Below are 17016 nucleotides of genomic sequence, written 5' to 3'. Positions count from 1 at the left end.
ATATGAGTGAAGTCATATGATATGTGTCTTTCTCTGACTAATTTCACTTCGCTTAATACCTTCCAGTTCCATCCACATAGTTGCAAATGGCCAGATTTCATTCTTTTTGATTGCCGAGTAATACTCCATTGTATGTATATACCACATCTTCTTTATCCATTCATCTGTTCATGGACATTTTGGCTCTTTCCATACTTTGCCTATTGTCGATAGGGCTGCTATAAGCATGGGGGTGCATGTGCCCCTTTGAAACAGCACACCTGTATCCTTTGGGTAAATAGTAGCACAATTGCTGGGTTGTAGGGTAGTACTATTTTTAATTTTTTGAGGAACCTCCATACTGTTTTCCAGAGGGGCTGCACCAGCTGCATTCCCACCAGCAGTACCAAAGGGTTCCCCTTTCTCTGCATCTTTGCCCAACATCTGTTGTTGCCTGAGTTGTTGATATTAGCCATCCTTACTGGTGTGGGGTGGTATCTCATTGTGGTTTTGATTTGTATTTCCCTGATGATGAGTGATGTTGAGTGTTTTGTCATGTGTCTCTTGGCCATCTGAATGTCTTCTTTGGAAAAGTGTCTATATTCATGTCTTTTGCCCTTTTCTTCCCTGGATTATTTGTTTTTTGGGTGTTGAGTTTGATAAGTTCTTTACAGATTTTGGATACTAACTTTTTATGTGATATGTCATTTGTAAATATCTTCTCATGGAATTTGTTCATTTAAATTGACTTATTTATTGGCATAAAATTGTTCAGAATATTTTTATAATCCTTTTATTTTCTATACAGTTGATAGTTGTGTCCCCTCTTTTGTTTATGATTTTGATAATGTGTGTCTCCTTTTTTTTTTTTTTTCTTGGTTAACTCAGCTAAAGTTTACCAATTTTGTCAGTCTTTTCAATTTCACTGATTTTTTTTTCCTCCTAGTGTTAATGTTTTTTCCTGTTTGTCGATGTTCACTCTTAAAATTATTAGTCCTTTACTTCTGATTACTTTGGATTTAATTTGCTCTTTTTCTAGTTGTACAACCTAGCACCTTTGATTATTGTTTTGAGACCTTTCTTTTCTGTCACAAGCATTTAAAGCTGTATGTCCCCTCTGTCACTGTTTTAGCTGCATCCCATATTTTCTGATCTATTTTAATTTTCACTCTTTTCTTTTTTTTTTTTTTTAATTTTTTTTTTTAACGTTTATTTATTTTTGAGACAGAGAGAAAGCATGAACGGGGGAGGGTCACAGAGAGAGGGAGACACAGAATCTGAAACAGGCTCCAGGTTCTGAGCTGTCAGCACAGAGCCCGACACGGGGCTCGAACCCACGGACCATGAGATCATGACCTGAGCCGAAGTCGGACGCTTAACCAACCGAGCCACCCAGGCGCCCCTTCACTCTTTTCAAAATATGCTCTCGTTTTCCTTGTGATGTATTCTTTGACCAAATGGGTAATTGTTTATAAGTATATTAATTTTCAGATATTTGGGGATATTTTCCAACTTTCCTTACATTGTTGATATATAATTTATTTCTGTGTAGGCAGTATACATACTTTCAATGATTTCCATATTTAAAAAAATTATTTTAATGTTTATTTTTCAGAGAGACAGAGTGTAAGTGGGAGAGGGTCAGAGAGAGAGGGAGACACAGAATCTGAAGCAGGCTCCAGGCTCTGAACTGTCAGCACAGAGCCCAGTGCGGGGCTTGAACTCATGAACTGTGAGATCATGACCTAAGCTGAAGTTAGACACTTAACCGACTGAGCCACCCAGGTGCCCCATGAATGATTTCCATATTTTAAAATTTATTGAGACTTGTTTTATGGCTTAGCATAGATATAGTCTTTCCTGGGAAGTGTTCCGTGATCACTTGAAAATTTGAATGTGTACCTGCTCTTGTGGGGTGGAAGCCTCGGTTGATGTTGGTTAGATCAAGCTGGTGAGTTGTGGCAGCCATCAAGTGTCTATCCTTGCTGATTTTCTCACTAGTTCTATGAATATTCAAAGTGGGGTATTGTCATTTCTAGAATTATTGAATTATTTCTTCTTTCAAGTCTGTCAGCTTTTCTTTTATGTTTTTGGGGCTATATTGTTTGATATGTATACATTCGTAATTGTTGCCTTTTCAGAATGTGCCAGTCCTTTGTCATTATGAAATAAATCTCTCTCTCTAGGAAGAGTTGTTGTCTTCTTCTTTTTTAAAAAATTTCTTTTAAAGAGAGAGAGAATGTGTGCCTGTCTGCGAGTAGGAGAGGGGTGGTGGGAGGGTGGGGAGGGACTCTCAAGCAGGCTGCATGCCCAGGGCAGAGCCTGTTGTGGGCTTGATCCCACGACCCTGGGATTGTGACCTGAGCTGAAATCAAGAGTTGGACTGAGCCATTCAAGTGTCCCAAGAGTTGTGTCTTAAAGTCTGTCAGATATTAATGTAGCTACCCTACCAGTCTGGTTTCTGTTTGCATGCACATCCTTTTCTGTCCTTTTACTTATAATCTATTTGCATCTTGGAATTTCTTCAAATATTTTTTTTTCTATGCCTTCCCTCATTCCCCAGGGCTCCTGTCACACCTGTGTCTGTACACTTGGTGTTGTCTTGCTGTGCTCTGAGTCTCTGGGCATTTGTTTTTCAATCTTTTTTCTCTCTGTTCTTCAGAGTAGTTAATTTCTATTGATTTGTCCTTCAGTTTCCTGCTTCTTTATCCTGACGTCTCAGACCTGCACGTGCTGGTCTGCTGTAAGGGATCTTCCATTTTAGTTCTTGTACTTTTGAGCTCTAGAATTTCTTTTTGGGTTTTTCTGTTTTTGATTTTTGTTGCAATTCTCTTTGAGTCATTGTCATCGTATTTCCACGTATTTGTTAAAACGTGGTTTGCTTTAATTCTTCGTACATACTTAGCGTGGCTGCTTTGAGGTCCTGTGTGCTAAACCCATGTTTGGGCCCACTCACCTTCTTTTGGCTGCTCATTTTTCCTGAGTATGGGTCACACATTTCTGTTTCTGGGAGAATGTCTCAGTTTTTGGCTGAGAATTGGTCATTTTAGACGGTGCAGGGTAGCAGGATAGGGTATTGATCCTGCAGGCTTCCGCAGGATACGTTTCCCTCCGTGTTGTCAGGCCACTGATGCCTGGGTTCTCTTTTTGTTTTTGTGTTCGTTGTCTTTTTTATTTTCAGCCTGGCTTACTAGGAGTTGTCCTTGTGTCTGCACTGCTTAGTGCTGAGCCAGCGAGGGGTCAGAAGTTGTGCTTAGTTACCTAAGCCTTTAAGCTCCTGCCCTTTGCCGGTAGACGTATGTGTGGTTTGGGTGGTGCATCCAAGGTTCGGGTGGTTTTGAACTCTTCCCCAGTTTTTATGTTTTCCCAGGGCCTTCCTGTGCGCCACCTCCCAGTGGCCCAGGGCCGCGTGCCCGGCTCAGGGCCTCCATGGACTTTGTGTGCACGTGTGTGCAGCCTCCCCGCCGCCCCCCGGGTGTGTGTGTGCGTCTGGCCCTCTGGTGCTCTCACTCCAGGCTCTCCCTCTTGGGCTTCCACGTGGTCTGTTGGTCTGCTCTGGCCCCCAGCAGGACTGTGACCGAAGGCCAGTGGAGCTGTGGGCTTTCTCTACGTCTTGCCTGTCAGGTGGACAATTTATGCTGACAGTGTTGCCACACAGGAGGGCCTTTCACCCCCTGCACCAAATCAGGGAAGCTCAGTCTGGCAGCGGAGATGCTGGTTTTCGTGGCCAGTCTGTCCCTGGCAACGCTTGGGTCCTAGGCCGCGCTGCTGGGGGCTATGGGCGGTGGCTGGGAGAAGCTGGCCCCACAGTTCACCTGAAGTCCGCAGTTTCTCATGAATCAGTGCTTCTCAGCTTGTTTGCTTTTCGTTAATTTCCAGAGCTTTTGAATGTTTGGGGTGGGGTTTTTTTTTGACAATTTTGTCAAATTTCATAGTTGTTTCAGGTGGCAAGAAGATTTCCAGACCTCTTTATTCTGTCGTTGCTAGAAGTCTCTAGCTCTCTGCCTTTTTAAGCCGGTGGCATTCCCAGCTTGTCACAGGTGTCTAGAGTAGAGGGCAGAAAATACCCTGCTCCATTCTGTGACGCAGTGACGTGTGGTGACGGGGCACCTCCACTCGTGGGTGAGGGACGGGGAGAACGAGGGTTGGTCTTAACCCCTGCTTTGCTCCATTTCGTGCCTGGTTTTGAACGTACGGTAGATTTAAATGTCTGCTGGTTGTAAGTATGTAAATCTTGACCTTTAAAAAACTTACTGTAGTTATAATTCTGGATTTCAATCTTTTTTTAAATCCTAGTTACTGACTTTCTGGTTTTCAGTTACTGAGTATAATTAAGATGATGTATTTCTTCTTTAAATTGTAGTTTGTTCTGTCAGTCGAAACCAAGACAGAGAATTGTCCCTACGTGGCATGAAAAGCCGTACGAATGGAATCAGGTGGGTGAGAAATCGAGCGCCGTGCGAGCCGCCTGCCCGGGAGTGATGGGCTCGGGGGACTGAGGGGCCCAGAGCAGGGGCTGTGGAGGGTCCGGAGAGACTAGAAAGGGACAGGCGATGTGGACGGTTCTGTTGAGTCATGGGGTAGCGTCACAGAGCAGACCGGCGGTCTCTGGATGGCGTGCCCTCTGTGATGCCCAGGCCGACTGTCCTGTAACTTGGGATAAAGCCGGGAGGAACATCTGGATCAGCTGTCGGGGCGCATCGGTGTTGCCTCCGTGTGCTCGGGCTGACAGCGTGCCACACACGGGGTGGCTTAAACAGCAGACGTTTATTTTCTCATAGTTCCCGGAGGCCGGATGTCAGAGGTCAGGGCACCAGCACAGCCGGGTTCTGGTGAGAACCCCTTTCCTCGCTTGCAGGCCCGTGCCCCTATCCTGTGTCCTCACGTGGTGGAGAGCGTCGCCCTTACGTCTCTTCTGAGAAGGGCTCTGATCCCGTCGTGGGGGCCTCGCCCTTGTGACCTCGTGGAACCCCATTCACTTCCCCAAAGCCCTACCTCCAGACACCATCGCACTGGGGATTTGAACTTCAACATTAGGGATTTGGGGCACACAGTTCAGTCCATAGCAGTTGGGAAATAGGGCAGGGCCCATCCGGGGCACCTTGACTTTTACCGTGTATAATGTTTATGAAATAAAATAAAATTGGACTTGAGGGGAAGGAACTAAAGGAGGGGTTTGCAGCTTGACTTCTAGAGCCAAGGGCGTCTTTGTGAATGAACCCGCTGCGGCGTGAGCCACGAGATGCCCCTGCAGGTGGTGTTTCCCGTCCTCAGTCGGCACGAGACCTTCTTCCTCCCCTGGGCACCAACCGGTGTCCCTCTTCAGAGCCCTCAGGACCGGGCCTGGAGCCAGCTCCCTGACAGGAGGGGACAGGAGGTGCGCTGGCCACCTCTCCTGCAGACTCTGTTGGGAGACTTAATCTGAGAGCAGAATTTTACTTTGAGGTTGATGTGCTTTAGAAAATGTACATACTTAGAAGCCGATAGCGGAGCCGCAGTTCGTGTGTACCTGGGGAGGAGCGTGTGGAGCTTTGGGTGAAGTCACCGGGTTACTGAAAGTGGCTTGTCAGACGCGCGGCATTGAGCGCTGTGAGAGACGGGAGGTGTTCTGGAATACGCCGGGAGACCAGAAGACTACTTTCTGCTGTCTTACGTGTCTGTGCACGTGTGTGTGTCCTTTTGATGATTCATTTTACTTCCTTTACTTGATGTGTCGCAGGCCCGTCTTCTAGAAAGGTCTGACTGGTCCTTTTGTCTGTCCCCTCAGGTGGATCCAAAGCTGGTCATGGAGCAGGCTGACCGGGAGAGTGGCCGAGGGAAGAACACCTTTCTCTACCAGCTTCACAAACTGATTGTTCTCAGTGCCTAGGCGTGCCGGCGGGCCGTGCCCCGGTTCCTCCCAGAGGAACCAGATCCGCCACGGAGCAGTGGATTAAAGGCTCCAGCTGTAGACTGACTTCTCTGTATCTGAGCGTTACAGTCTTTGCCCGCTGCATCCAAAAGGTCTTCCCCATCCTGGTTCCTCTTCTCTGTGGGTGGTGGCTGGAGAGTGGTATTTCTGTTCTGGTGGGAAGGATTGGAAAGTCTGGTCTTTTCCAGAAACAGAAAATCACTGTGTTAAAGATTCTGGGATAACACCGTTCTGAAAGAAAGCTTTATTTGGAAAAAGAACTATATTTTGTTTTAAATTTATTAAGGTAAACAGAAATAGATGATCTTACACGTAAGGTTCCAGAATGTGCTAGTATGTTCTATCTTGTTACAGTGATTTAAACCTGGGGTACAGGCAGAACCACGAACCGCAAACCCCGCAGCAGGGAGCTGCGTGTTCCTTACAACTGTGTGGCATTTTCTAATTTTCTTTTCCATGAGGAAAAATATTTAATTTTGATAAAACTAACTTCAGTTTTGTATATTTTAGATTCTTACTTACGTTACAATTCGGAGTCCAAATTTCGGAAATCAGAGAGATTACCTGGCAACTAGTATTATCTGTGTTAAAGAATAAAAAAGCATGAGACCAAGTTTCTGTTTCTGACAGTTTTTAGTCAGAGGAGATTCCTGTCGGTCAGGGTTGCATCAGAGGAGCAGTCGCTGCGAAGACGGCGGCAAGGGGTCCCTGGTGGCCTCACACGGTTGTCAGAGGCGCTGATGGGAGGAGGGTCCGCGAGGGCGGCAGGAAGGATCAGGGGAGCGGGCGCCTAAGCAGGCTACTCCCAGCGGGCAGTTCGAAGCCCGTGAGAAAATCTGAGGAGCCTATGTATCTGGGGGCCGTGGGGTGGTGACCAGGAGCTCGCGTAGAGGTCTGGGCAACTGCCGTCTGGGGAGCTTCTGTAAACTGGGGGCCCAGCACTGTGTGTGTGTCCCTCTGTCGCCCGTGTCACACTTGCGCCCCCAGTCTTGCTCAGCTCCGAGCCAGAGTGGTCCAGGTGGGGGTTCTGGGAATGCACTCCCAGCCTCAGGCAGGAGGGGGGCACCGCGCTAGCAGCACAGCCCTTCCTGATGCCTGGGGCAGCCCGAGGCCTACTTCCTCAGAAAGTCCTCTGTGAAAAGAAGCAGGATAGGTCCCCCTGCTGCCAGCTCTTCGCTTTGCGGGGTCCGAGGCATGCGCCCCGCTGCGGGTGAGGGGCAGCCGGTCCCCGGGACCGTCCAGCGCGGGGCCTGGTTAAGTCAGATGGTACCGGAAGGCTTGCTTAAAAAAAAAAATCCAGCTTCTTCGTTTCTCTGGTTCTAACCCTTAAAGAAAACCATCCTGACTCTTTTTTCTGGAATTGCTTCCATCTTGCTAAGCATCGTAAGTAAATTTTGCCCTCCGTGATTTCCGCCACAGTCGTCGTTTACTTGCTGCTGTCTTGGTGAAGATTGAGCTCTTTATATCATTCGGTATCCGCGTTCCCCATCGCTCGACGTGGTCACGTCGGCGTGACTGGTTAATTCATTCTATTCTCAGCAACTCTGGAAATCCTGCTCTCTGCAAAAGCCAGCAGCATGCTTGACGGCCCCGCCTTCTGCAAAAGACGGGGCGTTACTCAGCGATCACACGGCGATTGTTCGTGTGCACGTTTCTCCAGTCCTGTGGGCCTTTAAAGCTTCGTTTTAAGTCCAGTTCATCAGCATGCAGTGTGCTCCTAGCTCTGGGTGTACAGTGTGGTGACGCAGCGTTTCCATACGTCACCCGCTGCTCGTCCCGACGGGTGCCCTCCTTTGTCCCCGTCACCTGTTTCCCCCATCGGCCCCCACCTCCCCTCTGGGGACCGTCCGTTCTCTATGGTTAAGAGTCTGATCCTTGGTTTGCCTCTCTCTCTCTCTTTTTTTTTTCCCTCTGCTCATTCGTTTTGTTTTTAAATTCCACATATGAGAGAAATCATGTGGTATTTTGTCTTTCTCTAACTTCACTTTTGATACTCTCTAGCGCCATCCATGTTGTTGCAAATGGCAAGGTTTTCTTTTTTTGGCCGAATAACATTCCATCGTTTGTGTGTACGTATGTACATGTACACACACACACACCCCACATTTGCTTTATCCGTTCATGTATTGACGGACACTTCAGTTGCTTCCATATCTTGGCTACTGTACACAATGCTGGTATAAGCATAAGGATGTTGTTAATTTTAGCCTTCTGACAGGTGGGATGATATCTTATTGTAGTTTTGATTCGTATTTCCCTGATGATGAGTGATGTTGAGCATCTTTTCATGTGTCTCTTGGCCATCTGGATGTCTTCTTTGGAAAAGTGTCTGTTCGTGTTTTCTGCCCATTTCTTAACTGGATTGTTTGTTTTTTAGGTGTTGAGTTTTATAAGTTCTTTATAGATTTTGGTTAACCGTTTATCAGATGTCATTTGCAAATATCTTCTCCCATTCTGGGTGGGGCGTCTTTTAGTTCTGCTCATTGTTTCCTTCACTGTGCAGCAGCTTTTTATTTTGATGAGGTCTTACTTTTGTTTCCCTTTCCTGGGGAGATACATCAAGAAAATGTTGCTGTAGCCCATGTCAAGGAGGTTATTGCCTGTGTTCTCCTCGAGGATTTTGATGGGTTTCCTGTGCCACATTTAGGTCTTTAATCTGTTTTGAGTTTATTTTTGTGTGTGGTGTAAGAAAGTGGTTGAGTTTCATTCTTTTGCATGTGGCTGTCCAGTTCTCCCAACACTATTTGTCGAGGAGACTTTTTCCCACTGGATATTCTTTCCTGCTTTGTCAGGGATTAATCAGCCGTGTATCCCCATGGTCTTAAGGAGTTATTTATGCTCATAGTAATACATGTACAGGTTATGGAATGAGAAGGTTTAAAGGGCAGGGAGTGAGAGGCCGTCCTGTCCCCCCCACCCCCCAGCCCTCACCCGTGCGTTCTTTGGGCTGCGGACCCTGATGTCAGCTGTGAGTAGAGCGTGCCTAGGCTCCCCGCACTCCCGGAGCTGCCGGTGCAGCGGGTACAGATGGGCGACAGACGGGGTGTCGGGAGACGGAAGAGCTGCGGGGGTCCGGGGTCCGGGTAAGGGACCGAGCAGGAGTGTGCGGCTCTCTCTGTCGGGAGCCGGGCAGGGAGCGGTTTAGGCCTTGTGGGCCACGTGTGTCGGTTGCCTCTGTTCCCCTCCGCGGTGTCCCTGTGGATGGTGTGCACATGGAGAAGGGAGACTTGGGGAGCGCGCTCTGCAGAGACCGTCAGACCATGGCTGGCGGGTGTGTGCGGTGGCGCTGCCTTCTGAAGGGACAGCCTTTCTGTGGGGAGGACCTGAGGTCCTGGCTGAGATCGGGGGAGGGAGCGTGCCTGGTGTTCTTGGGGGGCCAGTGGGGAGGCCTCTGGGGCTGGAGCAGGAGCCGTGTGGCGGGGGGGCCTGTAGAAAGAAGCCAGGTCCGGGCCGCGGGGTGGATTTTGTCTTGTACTCGAGCAAGGGGGAGCCTCGGAGGGTTTTGAGCAAGACCGTGCCGTGCCCAGACTGACCGACGGAGAGAGCGTGCCGGCTGCCGCTTGGGGCTCCGCGTGGGCGCTCTGCAGCCAAGGCCGGGGAGAGACCCTCCGCGCTGAGCCTGGGCCGCGTGCCAGCGGGACAGAGGACGCGAGGGGCCCGGATTCAGTGAATCCGAGGGAAGAGAGTTCTCAGGGCCACCGGTGTTGTGGGCTGAATGGTGGCCCCTCAAAGGCTCTGTCTCCGTCCTAACCCCTGAGTCTCCTGTAAAGGTGACCTTATTTGGTCAAAGGGTCTTTGAAGCTGTGGTTAGGTGAAGGATTTTGAGATGGGGTCATCATCCTGGATTTAGGGTGGGTCCTAAAGCCCGTGGCGGGTGTGCTTGTAGGAGACATACAGAAGAGACGCCAGGAAGAAGCCGTCCGAGGACGGAAACAGAGGCTGGAAGGACATGGCCACAAGCCCAGGAGTGCCGGAAGCCACCAGGCGCTGGGAGAGTCATGAAGGACCCTCCCCCTGCGCCCCGAGCCTTCCCCCCGCGCCGAGGGAACACAGTCCTGCCAACACCTCGATTTCAGACCCTTCGCCACGGAACTGGGAGAGAATGAGTTCCTGTTGTTCAGGGCCCCGTGGTGTGTGGGGGCTTTGTTACGGTGGCCCCGAAGCCAGCCCAGCCGGGGCCTTTGCACCCTTTCACTGGACACGTCCGGAGATTGGTCTCTGTCGTGTGGACACTGTCTCTGTCAATTTTCCCCGGGGGCCGCACACAACGTGCGCTCAGCTGTACCTCCGTGTGCCCACCTAATGTTTGTTGTGGATCCTGTTTCTGGATGTCTACTCCTGCTTTTTCAGTGCCTCACAGTATATGGTTTAATTGCTGTCTTGTAATTGACTTTAGAACCTCACAGCGGACATTTGGATAGTTTCTAGTCTTGCTGTGATATACAGCGTTGCAGTGACTATCCTCATACACTTACATAACCCGTAATAAACTCCTAAAGTAAGAATTGCTGGGTCAAAGGGCATTTAGAAAATCATCCAGTTAGTAGACGTGGCCCCACCGCCTTCGGTCTGGTTGGTACCAGTGGGCATACGCTCCTGCCAGAGAGACGGGGTCCCCGTTTCCCCGTGGCCGCACCGTCGCAGTGTTCCCACGGCTTGTGACAATAAGAGGTACCGTTTCTGTTAGGTTACTTGTCTTAATTTGAATGTGTCTTTATGAGTGAGGCTGAGCCTCTTCATACACCATGAGCCATTGGTTTTTCCTGTGGTGGGAACCACGTTCACACTTTTTACCAGGCTTTCTTTGTGTTACGTTACGGTTTTTTTGTTGCTTATTTATTTCTGAGGGAGAGTGCAAGTGGGGGAGGGACAGAGAGAGAGGGAGACATGGAATCCAAAGGAGGCTCCAGGCTCTGAGCTGTCAGCGCAGAGCCCGAAGCGGGGCCCCAGCCCACGAACCGTGAGATCATGACCTGAGCCGGAACCAAGAGTCGGACGCTAAACCGACTGAGACCCCTAGGTGCCCCTAGATGTTAATGTTAATAGTTTTTAAAAACTATTTTTACAGTGAGGAATCCGCCCTTGGTGATATGGGTTACAAATGTTTTCCCATTTGTCATTTGACTTTATTGTGTTTTCTTTTTACCATGTGAAATTTAGCCTTTCATTTTCATGTAGTTAAATATATGAATCTTTTATGGCTTCTAAACTCCCTCCTCCCTGTTTGAGTTTATTAGAAATAGCCCCTTTGTTCTCTTCTAGATTCCTGATGGTTTCATTTTGTAAATTAACTTTATTGAGATAACATTTACATCCAGTAAAATGCACTCATTTCAAGTGTGCAGTTTGACTTTTGACAGTCATACACACTCGTGAGACAACTACCACAGTTTAGGTAGTGAGCATTTCCATCACCCCCTAAAGTTCCCGTATACTGACTCCTTTGTAGAGAGCTCCCCACTGCCACTGCAGCCCCGGCCACCGCTGAACTGCCTTCTGCCCCTGGAGAGCTGGGTTTCTCGCTGTTGCCATCTCGGGTCAGATAACTCTTTGTCATGGTCACACAGGCTGTCTTGTGCTTTTGTGAGCCGTTCGGCACCCTTGGTCTCCACCCGCCACTTATAAGGAACAAACCCCCTGCAGTTGTGGCAGCCAGACGTTGTCCAGACATTGTCACACTGCTGTGACCACTGCTGTGGAACAGACTTCCCCTTTCTAGAATTCCACGTGATGGACTCGTACGTGCTTTACTCCACGTGTCTGGATTTCTTCACTCAGCATGTTTTTGAGATTCATCCACGTTACTGTGTTCAGTAGTTCATTTTTTGTTGTACGTCGTATTGATCCGTTTACCTGTTGGTGGTGGTTTGGGTGGTTTTCAGGTTTGGGTTGATTATGATTAAAGTAGCAATGAATGTTTGTGGACTAATGTCTCTGGATGTGTGTTGCATTTCTGTAGGGTAAATACTTAGGGATGGAATTATTGGGTCACACGATACATGTAGAATTTTTTAAAAGTTTATTCATTTTTGAGAGGGGGGTTCTTATAGGCATATTAATACTGCTTGTATGGCATAGGGATGTAGGTTGAGTTGAACGAGTTTGTTAGATATTCTGGGTACAAATTCTTTGTCAGAGATCTATATCACAAGTATTCTCTCCCAATCTCGCTTGCCTTTGCATTTTTTAGTGGTGTTTGTGTTTTTGAACAGTAAAGTTTTTTCATTTTACTATTTAATTTAGTCATTTTTCTTCTGTGGTTTTGTGTATGTGTATCCTATATAAGAAATCTTGACTTAAGAGTGTAAAAATTTTGGAGCGCCTGGGTGGCTCAGTCAGTTGAGTGTCCGACTTCAGCTCAGGTCATGATCTCACAGCTTGTGAGTTCGAACCCCATGTCGGGCTCTGTGCTGACAGCTCGGAGCCTGGATCCTGCTTCGGATTCTGTGTCTCCTTCTCTCTCTGCCCCTCCCCTGCTCACGCTCTGTCTCACTCTGTTTCTCAAAAACAAATAAATGTAAAAAAAAAAAAATTAAAAAAAAGTGTAAAAATTTCTTCTAGAATTTCTGGAAGTTTTATCATTTTAACTTTGACATTTAAGTCTGTGATTCATACCAAGTTTTATCTTTTATTTTTTTTATCGTTTGGAGTTCAGGGTGGTGGCAGTGATACGAGGTTGAAGTTTATCTTTTTCCATACAGATGTCCGCCTTTTTCACCGACATTTGTTGAAAAATGAGAAGACTTTTATTCTTGTGTTGAATTGACCTTACTTCTTTATCAAAATCAGTCAACTGTGTTTTTGTGGGTTTACTTTGGGGCCTTCTATTCTGTTCTCTTCATCTGTTTGTCTTCTTTCTCCAGTACCACACTGTCTTGATTGTTGAGTTGGGTAGTGCTTTGTACTTCTCTTCGATTGTGTTGGCTATTGTTGGTCTTTTCTCCCTCCGTGTAAACTTTATAGAGTCCGTTTATAGATACCCATGAAATAACTTGCTAGTTACTTTTCTTTAAGTCAAGGGGGAAATCACAGAACTTACAGGTAACCACTTTAAAGGGTACAATTCAGCGGCATTTAGCGTATTTACAGTGTGGTGGAACACTGGCTCTCTAGGTTCAAAATCTTTTTGTTACCCAGAAAACCCGTGTCTATGAAGTAATCTTACCGCTGCCCGTTCCCGACTGCCTTTTCTCCCATGCCCCGGTAACCACTAATCTGCCTCTGTCTTTACAGATGTACCTACTCCGGATGTATTACTTAAAAGGAATCGTACAATGTGATCTTTTGTCCGGTTTCTTTCACGTAGCGTAATGTTTTCAAGGTTTATCCAAGTTGTAGCCTGTGTCAGTACTTTGCTCCTTTCTGCGTCTGAGTAATAATATCCTGTTACGTGTCTGTACCGCAGTCGGATTACTTATTCGTCTGTTGATGGACATTCGGGTTGTTTCCATCTTTGGCTATCGTGAATACTGCAGCAAACACTCATGGGCAAGTTTTGGTGTGGCAAAGTGGGGTTATTTGGGAATAGCAGAGGAGTTGCAGTTCGGGACAAGCAAGCTGTGGCGAACCAGAGGCAAGTCTGGAGAGCAAAGGAGCCTTCTTTTGTAGAGAGAACAGGGGAGTTGGGAGGGACTGTTCAGAGCAGAGGGAAGTGAGCCTCCAGGCCGTTTTGCAGAGTGGCTGCATCCTTCCACATTCCTGCCAGCGGTGTGGGCTGGGTCCTGTTCCTCCACATCCTGGCCAAAACTTGTAGTTTCCTTGTTTTTGTAAAAAAAAAAAATTTTTAATGTTTGTTTTTGAGAGAGAGCGCGCGCAAGTGGGGTTGGGGCAGAGAGAGAGGGAGACGGTCTGAAGCAGGTTCCAGACTCCCTGCCGTCAGCACAGAGCCCGACGCGGGGCTCAGACTCACGAACAGCAAGGTCATGACCTGAGCCGAAGTCGGATGCTTAACTGACTGAGCCACCAGGTGCCCCCCCTTGTTTTTGTTTTAAGTGTAAGCCATTGTGGTGGGTATGAAGTAGTGTCTCGTTGTGGTTTTCATTTGCATTTCCTTAGTGACCAGTGTGTGGAGCATCTTTTCATGTACTTTTTGGCCACTCTTATATCTTATTTGGGGAAATGTCTTTTCAAGTCCTTTGCCTATTTTTTAGGGTTATGGGGTCACACCTGCGTTGGCTCCATGCTGAGCATGAAGCCTGCTTAAGATTCTCGCTCTCGTTCCTCGCTCACTCTCTCTCTCTCTCTCTCTCTCTCTCTCTGTCTCTCTCCTTCAACCCTGTCCCCTGCTTGCAGGCTCGCTCTCTCAGAAACAAAAACAGAAAAAAAAGAAAAGAAAAGAAAAAAAAGAATCTGTTGCCAAATCTGGGATCATGAGGATTTACTCTCGTATTTTCTTCTAATAGTTTTATAGGTTCTGCTTTTATATTAAGTCACCCATCCATTTTGAGCTAATGTTTGTGTATGGAGTGAGGCAGGGGTCCAACCTTTAGCTAGACTGGGAAAACAGAAGACACAAATAACAGATCAGAAATGAAAGCAAGGACCTTACTGCCAACCTGACAGAAATTAAAAGTATTATAAGATAATACTGTGAACAGTTATACACCAACAAATTAGGTAACCTAGGTAAAATGGACAGCTTTCTAGAAACACACGCATTGCTACAGCTGAGGAAGGAAGAGGAAATCTCAGCAGACTTCCAGCAAGAGAAGAGATTGGATGATCAAAACCTCCCCACAAAGAAGACTTAAGGAACAGAAGGCTACAGTACCAAACGTTCTACAAAGCATGAGAGTTAACATGTATGCTACTCAAATTCTTCCAAAAACCGAAGCGGAGGGACACTTCTAACACATCCGTGAGGCCAGCATCACCTGGACACCAAAACCAAAGGCACCACAAGGAAAGTACAGACCAAGAACTCTTAGGATATCAGTGTAAAAGCCCTCGGCTGGATGGTAGCAAACTCAGCACACTGAAAGGGTGTCCTGCCCTTGTTCCCATGTGCTGTCACTCCAGGGGTGACGGCATCCTGCCCTGGGCCTCTTTGGCAAGGAGGCAAAGGCCTGCGGACTGGACTTCGGTGCTAATAGGTGTCGGTTTTACGGATCACTGGATGCGCATCATGATGTGGCCTGAGGTTGCTTTTGATTGTTCTTGACGTTGATGTTGTGAAGGTGTGGGAGAGTGAGTACCTCAGCTTCCTTTGACAGTTAATATTATCTGGCATAAAGCACTCCGTGTTGTGCAAAACCTGGCGTTTTGGGGTCAGATTCTTCCTACTGTTCCCGGGTGAACCAGGTCTCCTTTGTGGGGGGGCGGCAGGCAGCACTCAGGTTTGGTGCCTTTGTTTTGTTTCGTTCTGGTGAGGGAGACAGGAGGGAGGCGGGCTGTTCTCACCGGGACTCAACCAGTGTCGTCGTTTCGCGCCCTGCTGAAACCTCGGGACGCGGTTGCTCGGGACGGCCCTCTTGTGACCAACCTGAAAGCGCACACCGCTGCAGCCACGGACGGGATTCGTAATATATGTTGTTGGTACAAGATGTAACACACAATACAACGGAGTGATGAAATGTATGACGGACGAAACCAAAGAATTCCATCTCGTTGATGACATTGAAAACTGTTACAATAAGCTCAGCAGGAATAATTAATCCTAAAACCACACTCCGTGAGTCGTTGCAGTCTACAAATGATTGGGACAATCATCTTCCTAAAATCTCACACGGGAAAAGAATGGCTCCAATGAGAATCTACAGTGGCAGAAATTGTGACTGATAAAATTATAGATGGAACCCAACTCCCCATACATTTCTCTGGAGGAGAATTAACCCTAATGAAAGATGTTTTATTACAAAACAAGTGAGCAGGGAATTATAAGGACATAGTGAAATTCACTCCAGAAAATACTTTCCAGTGAAAATGAAGAATTGTTAATATCATGCTGATGAACGTGTTTCGGATCCCATACACTTTGTCAGAATGGCAGCGTGGACATGTGGAGTCCTGGTGGCCGGGAGCAGGAGTCTCCCGCCTGATCACTAATGGCTGCCCCTCCCTAACCTCCCCTGCCAGGGCTGGCTTCTTTCCTTCCCTGTGTGCCACACGGCACTCCGCGTGCTCCTGCCTCCACCTCCGCGGGCCCGGGAGGCCCTCCGGGTCCAGCCTGGACGTGCCTTTGGCTGCCCTTTCGCTGCTCCGCCTCCCAACCTGGGTCCCACCCAGGCCCACGGGGCTGTTTCTCACTTCCTTGTACGTCCCTCCCCTGGCACATGCCGCCCTGCTTGGACTGACTGCTCCCCCTGCTCACCCCTCCTCCCCCCTTCCCAGAAGCCCTCCCCTTCCTCGCACATCTCTGCCCCCAGAGGTGTCCCGTCTACGGCAAGGCAGCCTACAAATCTCTGGACAGAATGGAGTATCTCTTTTCCTGTGACCCCCACGTTTATTAGCGTGCCAGAATTAAGTAGTTCATTTATGCTGCGATCATTTGGGGATCGCTTTTTAGGGGTTATAGTTAAGTGACCCAGCCCCTGAGTAAGTGCTGATCTCCTGAAAGAGTGGACTTTCCACATTGTGTTAGAGGTCTCTTGAGGGTCAGATCCGTGTTTTATTCATTTCTGGATCTGAACTACCCGACACTGAGATGGCTCTCACATACAGCTTGATAGAACCCACAAAGCTTGGGGAGGGAGTTCTTGCTTGCACCGGAGGGCCTGCCTTCGACGGTCAGGAGGGGAGAGGCATCCAGGGAAGGACACAGAACTGGGAGGTGATCTTCCGTATCCCCGGCTCTCTGACCTGGATGGCCTGTGACTCTGTCCTGGGTGCCTCAGTGTACTGTCCTCAGGTCAGGTGAAAAGCCACCTTCTCCTCTGTCACAGGGCTCATGGTGGTGGCAGAGAGCTATATTGAGGTTTAAGAGTGGCCTGTTAAATGTAGGATGGATTGCAGAGTCACAGCGGTTCACAGTGAAGTGCAGAAAAAAAGAGTCATTATCATAAATAATTTTAGAAAAAGACAGATTTCTAAGCAGTCGAGTACTTGTCCCAGGTCCAGGGTACTAGATGTAGAATAGAAATAAGAGAGGCTTTCTGCCTAGAAGAACCCACGATATAGTGGAGAGACCG

At 47.9% G+C, this 17016-nt stretch overlaps 1 protein-coding gene across 4 annotated transcripts in view; it reads left to right on the top strand.

Annotated features, from left to right (window-relative positions):
• TDRD9 (tudor domain containing 9) overlaps positions 1-6503 on the top strand; it is a 113154-nt gene extending 106651 nt beyond the window's left edge. For 3 of the 4 annotated variants that reach the window (XM_049612022.1, XM_049612020.1, XM_049612019.1), the window contains 2 exons: positions 4343-4415; positions 5747-6503. In XM_049612022.1, the coding sequence (XP_049467979.1) occupies positions 4343-4415; positions 5747-5848 (175 nt within the window). In that variant the 3' untranslated portion in view covers positions 5849-6503. The remainder of the gene's footprint in view (positions 1-4342; positions 4416-5746) is intronic. The other variant, XM_049612021.1, reaches the window with a different exon arrangement.
• Positions 6504-17016: the final 10513 nt, after the last annotated feature.

This window comes from Panthera uncia (genome assembly GCF_023721935.1).
Source record: "Panthera uncia isolate 11264 chromosome B3 unlocalized genomic scaffold, Puncia_PCG_1.0 HiC_scaffold_1, whole genome shotgun sequence".
NCBI classification, from domain to species: Eukaryota; Metazoa; Chordata; class Mammalia; order Carnivora; family Felidae; genus Panthera; species Panthera uncia.
The sequence above is the reverse complement of the archived record's forward strand: the minus strand, read 5'-3'. Positions and strand labels throughout refer to the sequence as shown.